Source organism: Triticum aestivum, chromosome 7B (genome assembly GCF_018294505.1).
Source record: "Triticum aestivum cultivar Chinese Spring chromosome 7B, IWGSC CS RefSeq v2.1, whole genome shotgun sequence".
NCBI classification, from domain to species: Eukaryota; Viridiplantae; Streptophyta; class Magnoliopsida; order Poales; family Poaceae; genus Triticum; species Triticum aestivum.
Window position 1 is genome coordinate 258,913,226 of NC_057813.1, and position 12,260 is coordinate 258,925,485.

The 12,260-nt window shown below is 45.2% G+C and overlaps 3 protein-coding genes across 3 annotated transcripts; 2 read left to right on the plus strand and 1 right to left on the minus strand.

The window, feature by feature from the left end:
• Positions 1-286: 286 nt before the first annotated feature.
• On the plus strand, positions 287-1,018 carry LOC123157911 (uncharacterized). The gene has a single exon (XM_044576100.1). It carries the CDS (start codon positions 287-289, stop codon positions 1,016-1,018), a length of 732 nt encoding a protein of 243 aa, XP_044432035.1.
• A 1,946-nt stretch (positions 1,019-2,964) lies between these two features.
• Positions 2,965-3,951, plus strand: LOC123157910 (uncharacterized). The gene has a single exon (XM_044576099.1). The coding sequence runs from the start codon at positions 3,023-3,025 to the stop codon at positions 3,752-3,754; it is 732 nt and encodes a 243-aa protein (XP_044432034.1). The 5' UTR covers positions 2,965-3,022; the 3' UTR covers positions 3,755-3,951.
• An 811-nt stretch (positions 3,952-4,762) lies between these two features.
• LOC123157908 (protein HIGH CHLOROPHYLL FLUORESCENCE PHENOTYPE 244, chloroplastic) lies at positions 4,763-8,268 on the minus strand. The gene is made up of 7 exons (XM_044576098.1): positions 7,753-8,268; positions 7,550-7,648; positions 7,237-7,431; positions 6,879-6,971; positions 6,677-6,772; positions 5,924-6,064; positions 4,763-5,210 (listed from the first exon to the last, which is right to left on the minus strand). The coding sequence occupies exons 1-7, from the start codon at positions 8,251-8,253 to the stop codon at positions 5,034-5,036; spliced, it is 1,302 nt and encodes a 433-aa protein (XP_044432033.1). The 5' UTR covers positions 8,254-8,268; the 3' UTR covers positions 4,763-5,033.
• Positions 8,269-12,260: the final 3,992 nt, after the last annotated feature.

Sequence of the window (12,260 nt, forward strand, 5' to 3'; positions counted from 1 at the left end):
GTGCAGATGAGTTTGCCCCCGATGATGGAGGCACGATTGAACCTCACTTGGAGAAATGCTACCTGCTGCAGATGGTCCGGGACAGAGAAGAAGCACAGCACTCCATCGTCGATGAGATTCTGCTTGTCCATAATGTCAGCGAAACCGTGGCATCTTCTTCTTTCGGTATATATATATATATAGGGAAAAGACATAGCCAGATTTCAACACCATTGCGACACAACTTCTTTCTCTCCTCTTCCTCCATCCCTAAAGAAGAAAACGAACTTTAGCTTCCACTACAGCCATGCCATCCCACCTCAGATCTTCAAGTGTGCCTTCAAGCCCCTGCGCGGGCGAAACCAACGTTGAAGCACAACTTCAGAGCCTAAACACCGCCGTCTCCTCACCCTCTTCGACCATCGAGACAATGCTTGACGGGTTGAGGAGGCTCGGAGATATTTACGACTGCATCGACGAGCTCGCAAGCTTACCCAGGAGCCAAGCTCTCATCTGCAAGCCGCAGCATAGGATTGCTGTGGAGCAAGAGCTCGAGCGCTCCCTGGTGTTGCTCGACCTCTGCGACGCGGTGCAAGTGAGCTTCTCCGAGCTCAAGGCGAGCGTACAGGACATGCAGCTGATTATCAAGAGAGGAGATGATGCGGCTCTTCAGGCCAAGATCCAGTCTTGGTTCCGCCTGACCAAGAAAGCGCAAAAGCAGTTCAAGAAGACCAGCAGAAACTCTTCTCCGGCTGATGTCGAGAGCTGCAGAATGGTCTGTCTGTTGGCTAAAGCTAGGGACGTCGCTGTCACAACGATTGAATCCTCGGTGGAACTCCTGTCGAAGCAAATTGCAGCGCCGAATTCCAGCAAGTGGTCTCTTGTACCCAAGGCGTCCCAGAAGAGAAGTGTGACGTGCAAGGAGGAGCAATTGCAGGTGCTGGAGTTGGACATTGTTGATCTTGAGAGCGGAGTCGAGTCTTTGTTCAGGAGATTGATCCAGAGCAGAGTTTCTCTTCTGAATACTCTGAGCTTGTAGAGTTGATCGTATACTAACTCTGATCCCCTGTGATCGGTGTCCGCCTTTTGGAGGGCTTGCTGATCATCATCACAATTTTGTAATGTGTATACATGGGAGGAATTTGTACATAAACATACTCCATGGAGAAACAAAAACACGCCTTTTTGTCCATTTCCTCGTGTCGACAAGATTGTGTATTCATGGTTTGGTACAATGACCTAAGTTTGGGGCGGATCATTCGAACTATTCTTCTTTGAGAGAACCAATATGATTTACTTACAAGATGATTATCATTATTGTTTACTATAGACGTAATAGGATTGATTGGTCAAGCTGATCTTTCAAATGATTAACTTTGAGATGGCCATCTTATTCAGATGCCATTTCTCATGTCACCAGAAACAAGCAAAAGATCCTGAGTGTCGGGGTTATAAATATGGGGTAGGCCCAAGTATACGAATGGCCCTCCAGAAGGCTATAGCCCATCAAAGATACGGCCCAGAAGGATATGGGCCAGAGGACATCACCTTTGGCCCATAGGATTCGGAGCCCTAGATATCAAGGACCAAAAGGATGATTTGTAATCTAGCCAAGTCCCCATAGTTGGATTCTACACCCCCAGATGGACAAGACCCAGCAATCAGTCATGAAGATGATGGGAGCAGTCGGCTAGACCTACAGTCGGCAACTACCTAGGATACCCTATCAACCATGATGTCTTAATGATAGCAGTTACCCAACGATGGAATAATCTAGTTAAATACGGCAGTTACTAGCAGTAATAACCAGGAAATAATCGACTACACCTGAAGCGATGAATAGCATTAATACCAGCCCATTATGTACCCCCTCCTGGCACACTCTATATAAGCCGGGAGGGGAGTACCGGGCTGAGGGTTGAGCATTCACATCTTGCGCCTTACGCCAAGAGCTAAGAGCACCACAGAAGTAGGGTATTACCTCCACCGAAAGAGGGCCCGAACCTGTATAAACCCTTGCGCATACACTCATCTACACCGCTCGACAGGTACAATTGCCTCTACATTCATAACCCCGTAGTACTGTCAGGATTATATCCACGACACTGAGCAACAGATCTTGCTATCATAGCCAAAACATGCCAGCTCAATGTCAAGAGGTTGAGTGTGTAAGCTGCATGAGTTGAGCATAAAAAATACCAACTGAATTAACAATTGTACAAAAACTAGATAACACCTTGTCACCAATAAGACTTGGCTACCAATCCACTATAATATTCTCTAAGCATGCAACTATGTAAAGATCCGCTGGTAGAGTGAACTAACCTGCTGGCTTTTGTAGGCAATTGTTGGAACATGAGAATTCATTGGGAGGATAATTAGTGCACTCGGAAAAATTGAGCTACGCATGCGTGATCAAATTTGTAGGTTGTTGCTTTCAGTACATGGAATTAGCAAACTCCATTAAAATAGTTTAGAGCATGCAACAGAACGAGCTGTCATGCTGATTCTTGCTGCCAAAATCGGAACATAGCATTGTGATTCAGTGGTAGAAAATCAGACAGCACATGGATCATCTCAAGATTGCAATAGATGTGAAATGCTTGTAAGCGCGGCAGGCAGGCGAAACATGCCAGCGATGCCGCACAAGAGGTGATCAGAAACCAGATAAATACACAGCATTGGAGCCTGGAGAGGTGAAGTCAACTGTTCTTCAACTACCAAAGGCACAGCTCACCAATGTGGACCAACACACCTGTGCATATGAGTTTGCCCCCAATAATCAAGAAGTTTGGTTGGGAGACATAGGAAAGCCAGCATCCTGTAATGGAGATGGGTGGTATTTGTCACGGCAGCATGACACAGCGTTATCATTGAGATTCTTGCTGTCTAGAGGGTCATGCCATGGCTTCTGCTTCTTTCTGTACATACTTGTATATATAGGGACAAGCCCATAGGCAGAACTCAACACCATCGTAGAGCAGCTTCTCTTATCTTCTATCTCCAGAGAGCAAACGAAAAGACTTCAGCTTCCAACACAATCATGGCACCCCACCTCAGGTCCACGAGTGTGCCTTCCAGCCCTCGCTCCGGCGAAACCGATGTCGACCAACAGCTGCATAGCCTAAACACAGCCACCGTCTCTCCCTTATCAACAATTGGGACAGTGTGTGTTGGGCTAAGGAGGCTTGGAGACATCTATGACTGCATCGATGAGCGCACATGCTTGCCTAGCAGCCAAATTCTCCTCTGCAAAACGCAGCAAAGGATTGCTGTGGAGCAAGAGCTCGAGCGCTCCCTTATCTTGCTTGACCTCTGCAATGTCGTGCAAGTCAGCTTTTCCGAGCTCAAGGCAAGCGTCCAAGACATGCAGTTGGTTATCAAGAGAGGAGATGATGCAGCTCTTCAGGTCAAGATCCAGTCTTGGTTTCACCAGATCAAGAAAGTGCAAAAAATGCTAAAGAAGAACAGCAAGAAGTCTTCTTCGGCTGATCTGGAGAGCTGCAGAGTGGTCAGGTTGTTGACTGAAGCTAGAGAAGCCGCTGTCACAATGATTGGATCCTCATTGGAACTCCTGTCGAAGCAAATTGCAACATCGAGTTCTAACAAGTGGGCCCTTGTATCAAAGGCATTCCAGAAGAAAAGAGTTACATGCGAGGAGGAGCAACTGCAGGTGCTTGAGTTGGACATCGTTGATCTTGAGAGTGGAGTTGAGACTTTGTTCAGGAGATTGATTCAGAGCAGAGTCTCTCTTCTAAATATTCTCAGTTTGTAGACTAGATGTACCAACTCTGATCCCCTGTGATTGGCGTCCGCCTTTTAGAGGATTTGCTGATCACTAGAACAATTTTGCAACATGTGTACATGAAACACACTGTACATAAATATACTCAATTGAGGAACAGACACGGTTATTTATCAAATTCATATTTTATATTACAATTGCTTAAGTTTTGGATGGTTCACTCAAAAGATTCTTTCCTGGGAAGAAAAGACCAAGTTACTTAGAATATGCTTGTCATTATTGACTATTATGGTCTATAGAAGTGTTTTTCAGAATACAATTCAAGTGCAACTTAGTTGTTTGGTTTTCAAATAGTCATGTTGCATGTTTAAGAATGTTGTTGATACACTGATACACTCCTTGTGCGGTGGTTCTAAACCTATATAAAAATATGCCAGCTCCAGGACACAAAGTATAAACTTGTACTGCCTCTGTAAACTAATATAAGATCGTTTAGATCACTAAACTAGTGATCTAAATGATCTTATATTAGTTTACAGAGGGAGTAATTAGCACACAGCTGGTTCTAACAGAAACATTATCTGTGTCAGTAATTACCAGGCTACACCACATGTATCACAAAGGAAAATGTCCAATTTAAAGCCCCAGAGCCAATAAGTTACACTTTCAACTGGAGTCTCGCTGCAATAATTGGAATATAACAAGTGAGGTATTTGATTCTTTCTGCAACAACTGGAACATGAATAAGTGAGGAACACACTTGAGGCTCCTAAATGCAGAAAAAATAGTGTCCGCCTCTGATACCTTCTTTCAATATCTTTCTGGGTCTGTTGTGACACATATCTGGGACAGAGACTTGACACAAACTCTACGAGATCAAACAGCAAGATTGGTGTTTACCATTCGAAACTTGCTTCCTGTTCATAGACATGCCTTCTCCAAAGGGCCGACATGATCAAACATGTTTCTTTCATTCTCATGTAGTTGTTTCTGGTTATTTGTCACCGAACAGATTACAAACATATTTACATTCCAATATATTCTGAACTACTGTTTTTTATTAGTTAACAGTCATGATATAACTCATAGTTTGAGAACAATACGAGTTCACTATGAATTCAGGACTTTTAGACTGCTTTGCACAATTTTTAGATCGACCAAAGTGTCGGGATTCTATACACATCGCTCTAACAAGATTGTGCCTTCTCATACACAACAAAATGAAAAATATACAAGAAAAATTGTAGTCACTCATCTGTGTCTTGGCGCACATAAGAAATATGTCATAGTTTTGTTGAAATCCCTCTTTTTAAAAGTATATGTCACTTTGCTTGGACTGTGCCTTGAGACCCTTCAATTTCTTTAATATGTTGGAGAAATAATCTTGTAAATACTTCTCTAAGGTGAGGATATCCTTTGCCTCCACCCCAAGAAGCTGGTATGTCTCATTCATTGGAGCTGAGAAAACGGTGTCGCTGGAGAGCACCTGGATTATAAAAATGTAAATTTATTGTTAGCCTTCACAGGCTTTGATATATATCTACATCTATATCTATATCTATACCACTATATAGTGTACGAATAACTTTGAATATTGGCTGTTGGATGAAGCCAATCCAGCGGTAGAGAGTTGGCAAATCCGAGCATTGTTGGCCATTGGATATCCTCTTCACTACACTATATTCTGACACGGGTACTATCTAGATGATTCCATGGCTAAGGTTAAGCACAATGCACTATATACACAAAACTAAAATCACAGACGTCTCTCTTTTGTTCTAGAATCTTCCCGACTTTCTGCTGACTCTTTTCTTCAAGATGAATTGTCATTCCTTTTCCCAAAGCACATGCATTTAACATTTATTTAAGATTCTTCCATATTTTAGTTGTCTCAAGTTTTTTTTTTTGGCTCTAAAAGAATTACCATTCATTTTTACTTTACTTTATCTTTTCTTCAAGACTCTCATAGTACTTTCATAAATTAAATTTTGAGTGGGATGGACTACAAGAACTAAATCTACATCTTATACTTGATGCATGCGTGACTAAATTTACATGTTTACCTGTTATAATGTGATATGTCAATATTTGATCGTACTTTGGTTATCTATAAGCCCCGACGTGCAATACACGTGTACCTTACTAGTATATTACCGTTACTGAATTACATGTGCAGTGCACAAAAAGGCCTAGACAAACCTCTGAAAATGCCAGCCTATCAGCCACATCGTTTGTCCACTGGAAGAACCGTGTTAATTGACGAGTAAATCTCAAGACTGCAACAGGGACAGTAGTTACATTGGCATCTTGCCCAGCCAGTCTCTCACATAATGTAATAACCTGGAGAAGGCAAAATAAATAGAATTAAAATAATAATGTACCAAATCCCATAAGCCATCATTTGGTACATTCTCAAAAGCAAAACAAAATGCATGAATTACTAGATTTGTACATTCCCTATGAAATAGTGTGTTATACTAACTACTCCCTCCGTCGCAGAAATGGATATAAATGGATGCATCTAAAACTAAAATACGTCTAGATACATCCATTCCCCCGACAAGTATTTCTGGACGGAGGGAGTACTTATTAGTGACAAGTCATAAATAAATTTGGTTCAGCAGACCCTACTGAACATTATATATACTTCATTCACTATGACTGGCCACAGTGGGAGTAACTTCAAGAGTAACATCAGGTCCAACTCAGCAAATTTGCCTATGTGACAATGAGTTAATGAGAGAGATAAATTGAGTAACTTAGCTAGTTATCGTAACATCACATATCCCAAGACAATATGAGTCTATAACCTAATAATGAAGCTTTGCATGACACTACACATATGTTCCTACCCACTATGAAGGTAGTAACATAGCCTAGGGTAGCGTGTATGTTACTAGTGTAAGTTACTCTCCACTATGTCTAGTCTAAAAAAGCAACAGAGTTAATTACCTCCTGAGTTGTCCAAGCACGTGGTCCAGCAAATGTTAGGAGTTTTTTGCTGGCCTTCTCGTTGCGCAAAGCAACAAATGTCAGGCGAGCGACGTCCTATAGTTGCACAGAGAAGGAGCGTCAACAGTAAGCTACTTTGGAGAGAGACTGGTACATAGATATACACAGTTTCATCTTCCAATGGAAAGGGAGAAAAGATAACCTGGGTATCCATGTATGCAATCCGAGTCGGAGCATCAGTTCCCCAAACTGACTTCTCTTCTAGTATAGGCACCGCATATTGCCCAATTAGGCCCTGAAACCAAAAAATAGATGGAAATTCATTTCTAGAAACAACCAGAAAACATGACTATGAGAAGATGTATGACATGAGCTTTCAACTATATGTCAGATCAGTGCTTTAACTTTTACTACTTGTTTATGTCTATCATGGATTATGAACAACGCACAGGTGGTTTAGCAAGGAACTGCTTTAGCGCCTTTTGCAATCTAACATCAGCATGAGTAGGAAAAGGAATTTCCTGGACGAAACAGAATCCCAGGAAAAGGATCGCATCTACCTGCATGAAACCGCACAATCTGATGATGGTGTAATCCAGACCTGTGTCCTGAATAAACCTCTCTGTACAATACTTGATCTCCATCAAAGGGACCTCAGGATGCTTGTCGCAGTTGTGAATGGAGTAGAAGACATACTTCTGAATCCCCATGGCCTTAGCACACTGGATTAGAGCAACCTTTCCTTCCCAGTCTACCTAAATGGAACAACCATCAGCGTCCGAAACGCGGAACTCGTTTAATGACTCAAAGAAACAGAAGACACGATACAATTCTCCACTGTATTTTGAGAGATTACATGCTGATGGCATTTACCGTTCGAATGGGCTCTTCCGGCCGCCCCGTGGCGCAGTCAATGACCGTATGAACGCCAACAAGCGTAGCGGGTATCGTCTCTGGCTTGCTGAGGTCGGCCTAATTGAATCAGTCACACACACAGACCATCATGAGACAGAGTCCGCAATTACCTAGAGCAGGAAGAAGTGAAGAGTAAGGTCGGTTGCGCAGTGCAAACCTACATTGACCACGGTGGCGCCCCAGTCCCGGAGGAAGTCGGCGGGCGCCGGGCGGGGCCTGACGAGGCACCTGACGTCGTAGCCCTCGTCCAGTGCCCTCCTGACCACCTGCCGTCCCAGGGTCCCCGTGGCGCCGACCACCAGCACGCTCGTCGGCCTGACGGGCGTCCCCTGCCCAATGCTGATGGGGGCCGCCGCCTGCGCGTTGCAGGTCACGACCAGCCTGCAGCGGGGCCCACTCGAGGAGACGGCACGGGCTGGGTGCGGTCGCGGTCGCGCGCGGGAGGTTGTGCAGGAGAGGGCGGCCCGGCGGCCCGGGGAGGTGACCCGCGAGGGCAGCGCGGCGGCGAGGCTGGTCGACGTCGCCATTTTGCGCGCGTAGGTTTTGGCGTGGCGTGGCGGAGGTGCCCGTGGTTCTGGGTTTGGGCTGGGAAGGGAATGGAGGAGTGGCGGAGAGAGGATGCGGACCAGCCGATGCCCGTCGCGCCACGTCGTCTCGGCCATCCCGTCATCCGTTTCTGCCCCGTCACCTTCCGCTTCTTACCCGCCACTTGTTGCCCAAATTTCGGAAAGAGAATAAATCTCATTTCATGGCACACGCTAAGAGCACCTGCAACCGCTATGGCAAATCCGGTCCCCCGAAAGCCTCTAGGAACGCCGCACCATGTTTGCGTCGGACGACGCCCACCGTGCGTACATGGCCTCAGCGCGTCAACTGGGGGATTGCGCGTGTGTCACCGTGTTCAAACGGACTACAGCACCTCCGATGAGGCAGTGACGCCTGCCCTAGCGCCGGATCCATGCGCCATTTCGGTGGACGCAATGGATTCCCGACGGAAGGAATCCGAGCGCTGTCATGCACGAGCCTCCTCCGGGAGCAGTGGAGCGCAAGCTGGACGACCATCTCCTCTTCGGGGTCGTGTGGGATGAGCTCGGGGTTGAGGGATCTGGAGGTGAAGAACTCAGATCCACTGCCCGCCACGTCGAAGACGGTCAGACGTCGGGAACAGGCTTGGGCGGCAGAGGGGAGTGGAATGAAGTGGCTAGGGTTTGGTCCGGCTAGCAGATAGGAAGGAATATATGTGGGGTTGGGTGGGACAGCGTGGGTCGGGTCCGACGTGGCAAGCGTGCTCGGGTGCGCCCAGGCGCCCCCATATCCGCCTCATATTTGGGCTGGATACGAGGGTGCCGGTTAGCCCAGGCATTTGAGGCCCGTCCGAGGCGCACGTCTAGGTCATATTTTCGTGACCGTTCAGTGACAGAGTGGACCGCCCGAGCGTTTGAGAAGGATTTGGGATGCCTGGTTGTAGATGTTAACATTTCATTTTTCAACAACATCTGAAATTATCATGTAAGAGAGAATTAACAAAGTGGACACACAAACGGATAACCTTTGTGTTATTTGGTTAGTCTTATTAATTACTTAGGGCATCTCGAAAACGGACCCTTGAATCGCGCAAAAGCTCGGATCGTGCTACTCATACATAGTTGGCATCCAACATCGTCCCGCATAGGTCCGTGGACCAGTCCGCTTGTCCGTTTTGCAGCAAACCGAAAGCGGATTAGGAAGGCTTGTTGGGAAACGTAGTAGAAAATAAAAATTCGCCCTACAAGCACCCAAAAACAATATGAAGATGCATCGGGTTTGGATCAACGATCGTTACTGACTTCGGAATGCAACAGAAGTAGACGAGTTGGTGTAGATCATACTTGGAGTCCCTCGAACGTCCATGATGATCCCGTGAACCATCCTCAAACGGAAGAGCAAAAGCACGGCATCTCTACTTGGTTGCAAGCGTACTGTCTTCATGATCCGGAGCGCTTCGCCGTCCAGAGCTAATCGTTGCTGGAGAATTAGAGGGAGGAGATTAGAACCACATGGGACTTCTAATTATGAGGATTAGAGGTGGCTAGGGCTAGCTCTAATTAGACAACTGGGACTAACTAGACCTAGAACTAGATCAACTAGAGGAGGCTCCAGAACTTGTATGTCCATAGGGTGGAAATCCTGTAGTATATACAGGTTGGAGGAGGAGGAGGAGGAGGAGAGGGCAGTCACAAAGGGGGGAAAGTCCCCCTTGGGGCGCCAGTCTAGTGAGAGGGAGTTGGACTCCCTCCTTTTGTCCAATTAGGTTCCCCACAAAGAAAGGAGAGGCGCCTTCGTACTTGGGCCCTTGTGGCCCAATTCCTTTTCCACCTCTTGGCCTTATTAGGCCCATTGATATTAAATTAATATATTTATTCTAAACATTTTCAGAGAATTATACATATATAATAAAACATCCCCAGAAAACATCTTCCACCTATATATATTAATCGGTATAACCCGGTACCACCCGATATTCACCGAAACGCTTCCGGTGACCCCGAAACGCTTTTGGAACCTCTCGAAACTATTTAGGATATTAATGAAACAATTCCATAAATATATTGTCATTACTCTCGTACCACTAAGACTCAGCAGATCATGATTACCTTAAGCTTGTGACCCCGTAGGTTAGGTAAATCATAGACATGAACGAAACCCCTTCATTCAATGACTGATAGCGGAACCGTGGACATCCATATTGGTCCCTATGATTACACGAATGATATTCTAGTGAATCTTTGGTTATCATGTGATGTTACCTTTGCTTCGCGATACTTTACAAAACCCGATGTGCATCGGTATCCTTCTGATTCATCACCATGCTCACTATATCATTGCTCCTATTATCGGTTTTGCTCTTATTTCTCATTAACGTGCTCCGGCATACCTGTGACGTAGTCACCTGTGTCTGGCCAGACGATGATGGATGTCTGATACGTCTCCAACGTATCTATAATTTTTTATTGTTCCATGCCATTATATTATCATTCTTGGATGTTTTACAACCATTTTATAGCAACTTTATATCATTTTTTGGGACTAACCTATTGACATAGTGCCCAGTGTCAGTTGTTGTTTTTGCTTGTTTTCTACTTTGTAGAAAATCAATACAAAACAGAGTCCAAATGCAGCGAAACTTTTTGGTGATTTTTTCTGGACCAGAAGACACCTGTTGGGCCAAAAAAAAGTACCAGAGGGGGGCTCCGAGGGGAGCACAACCCACCTGGGCGCGCCTAGGGGCCCAGGCGTGCCCTAGTGGGTTGTGCCCACCTCAGTCGCCTCTCGCACCGCCTATTTGCTCTATAAATACCCAAATATTCCAGAAACCCTAGGGGAGTCGATGAAAAATAATTCCAGTCGCTGCAAGTTCTAGAAACCACAGATCCAATCTAGACACCATCATGGAGGGGTTCATCATCCTCATTGGCGCCTCTACGATGATGCGTGAGTAGTTCATTCTAGACCTACGTAGTTAGTAGCTAGATGGCTTCCTCTCTCTCTTTTGATTCTCAATACAATGGTCTCTTGGACATCTATTTGATGTAACTCTTTTTTGTGGTGTGTTTGTTGGGATCCGATGAACTTTCAGTTTATGATCAGATCTATGTTTTTATCCATGAAAATTATTTGAGTCTTTTGATCTCTTATATGCATGATTACTTATAGCCTCGTATTTCTTCTTCGAATCGTTGGTTTAGTTAGGCCGACTAGATCGATTTTTCTTGCCATGGGAAGAGGTGCTTTGTGATGGGTTCGATCTTACGGTGCTCAATCTCAGTGACAGAAAGGGAAATGACACGTATGTATCGTTGTTATTAAGGATAACAAGATGGGGTATATTCCTACATGGATAGATCTTGTCTACATCATGTCATCGTTCTTATTGCATTACTCCGTTACTCCATGAACTTAATACACTAGATGCATGCTAGATAGCGAGTTGATGTGTGGAGCAATAGTAGTAGATGCAGGCAGGAGTTGGTCTACTAATCTTGGACGTGATGCTGAAAGGATCGAGAAGAGGTGTCTAGAGGGGGGGTGAATAGACGCTAAGCAAGAAAAGTTGCAGTTTTTAATTTCTTTAAGTTGAAGTGGAGTTTGGCACAAGTTTTAACATTCACAATACATATCAAGCAAGCATGACAAGAGTTTATGAGCAGCAGAAAGTAAAGCATGCAAATTGCAAGAATGTAAAGGCGTGGGATTGGAGTGTGCAAACGCAATTTGGAGGCACGAACATTTTTGAGCCGTGGTTCCGATAGGTGGTGCTATCGTCCATCCACATTGATGGAGGCTTCAACCCACGAAGGGTAACGGTTGCGCGAGTCCACGGAGGGCTCCACCCACGAAGGGTCCACGAAGAAGCAACCTTGTCTATCCCACCATGGCCGTCGCCCACGAAGGACTTGCCTCACTAGGGTAGATCTTCATGAAGTAGGTGATCTCCTTGCCCTTACAAACTCCTTGGTTCAACTCCACAATCTTGACGGAGGCTCCCAAGTGACACCTAGCCAATCCAGGAGATACCACTCTCCAAGAAGTAACAAATGGTGTATTGATGATGAACTCCTTGCTCTTGTGCTTCAAATGATAGTCTCTCCAACACTCAACTCTCTCTCACGGGATTTGGATTTGGTGGAAA

Bases quoted from the DNA above. Each gene is read 5' to 3' on its own strand.
- LOC123157911 (XM_044576100.1), top strand. From the start codon at position 287: ATGCCATCCCACCTCAGATCTTCAAGTGTGCCTTCAAGCCCCTGCGCG.
- LOC123157908 (XM_044576098.1), bottom strand. From the start codon at position 8,253: ATGGCCGAGACGACGTGGCGCGACGGGCATCGGCTGGTCCGCATCCTC. The intron at 6,972-7,236 runs GTAGATGCGATC...TTTTGGTTTCAG, and splicing joins GATTGTGCGGTTTCATGCAG to GGCCTAATTGGGCAATATGC. The intron at 6,065-6,676 runs GTAATTAACTCT...TGCCTTCTCCAG, and splicing joins GTGCTTGGACAACTCAGGAG to GTTATTACATTATGTGAGAG.
- LOC123157910 (XM_044576099.1), top strand. From the start codon at position 3,023: ATGGCACCCCACCTCAGGTCCACGAGTGTGCCTTCCAGCCCTCGCTCC.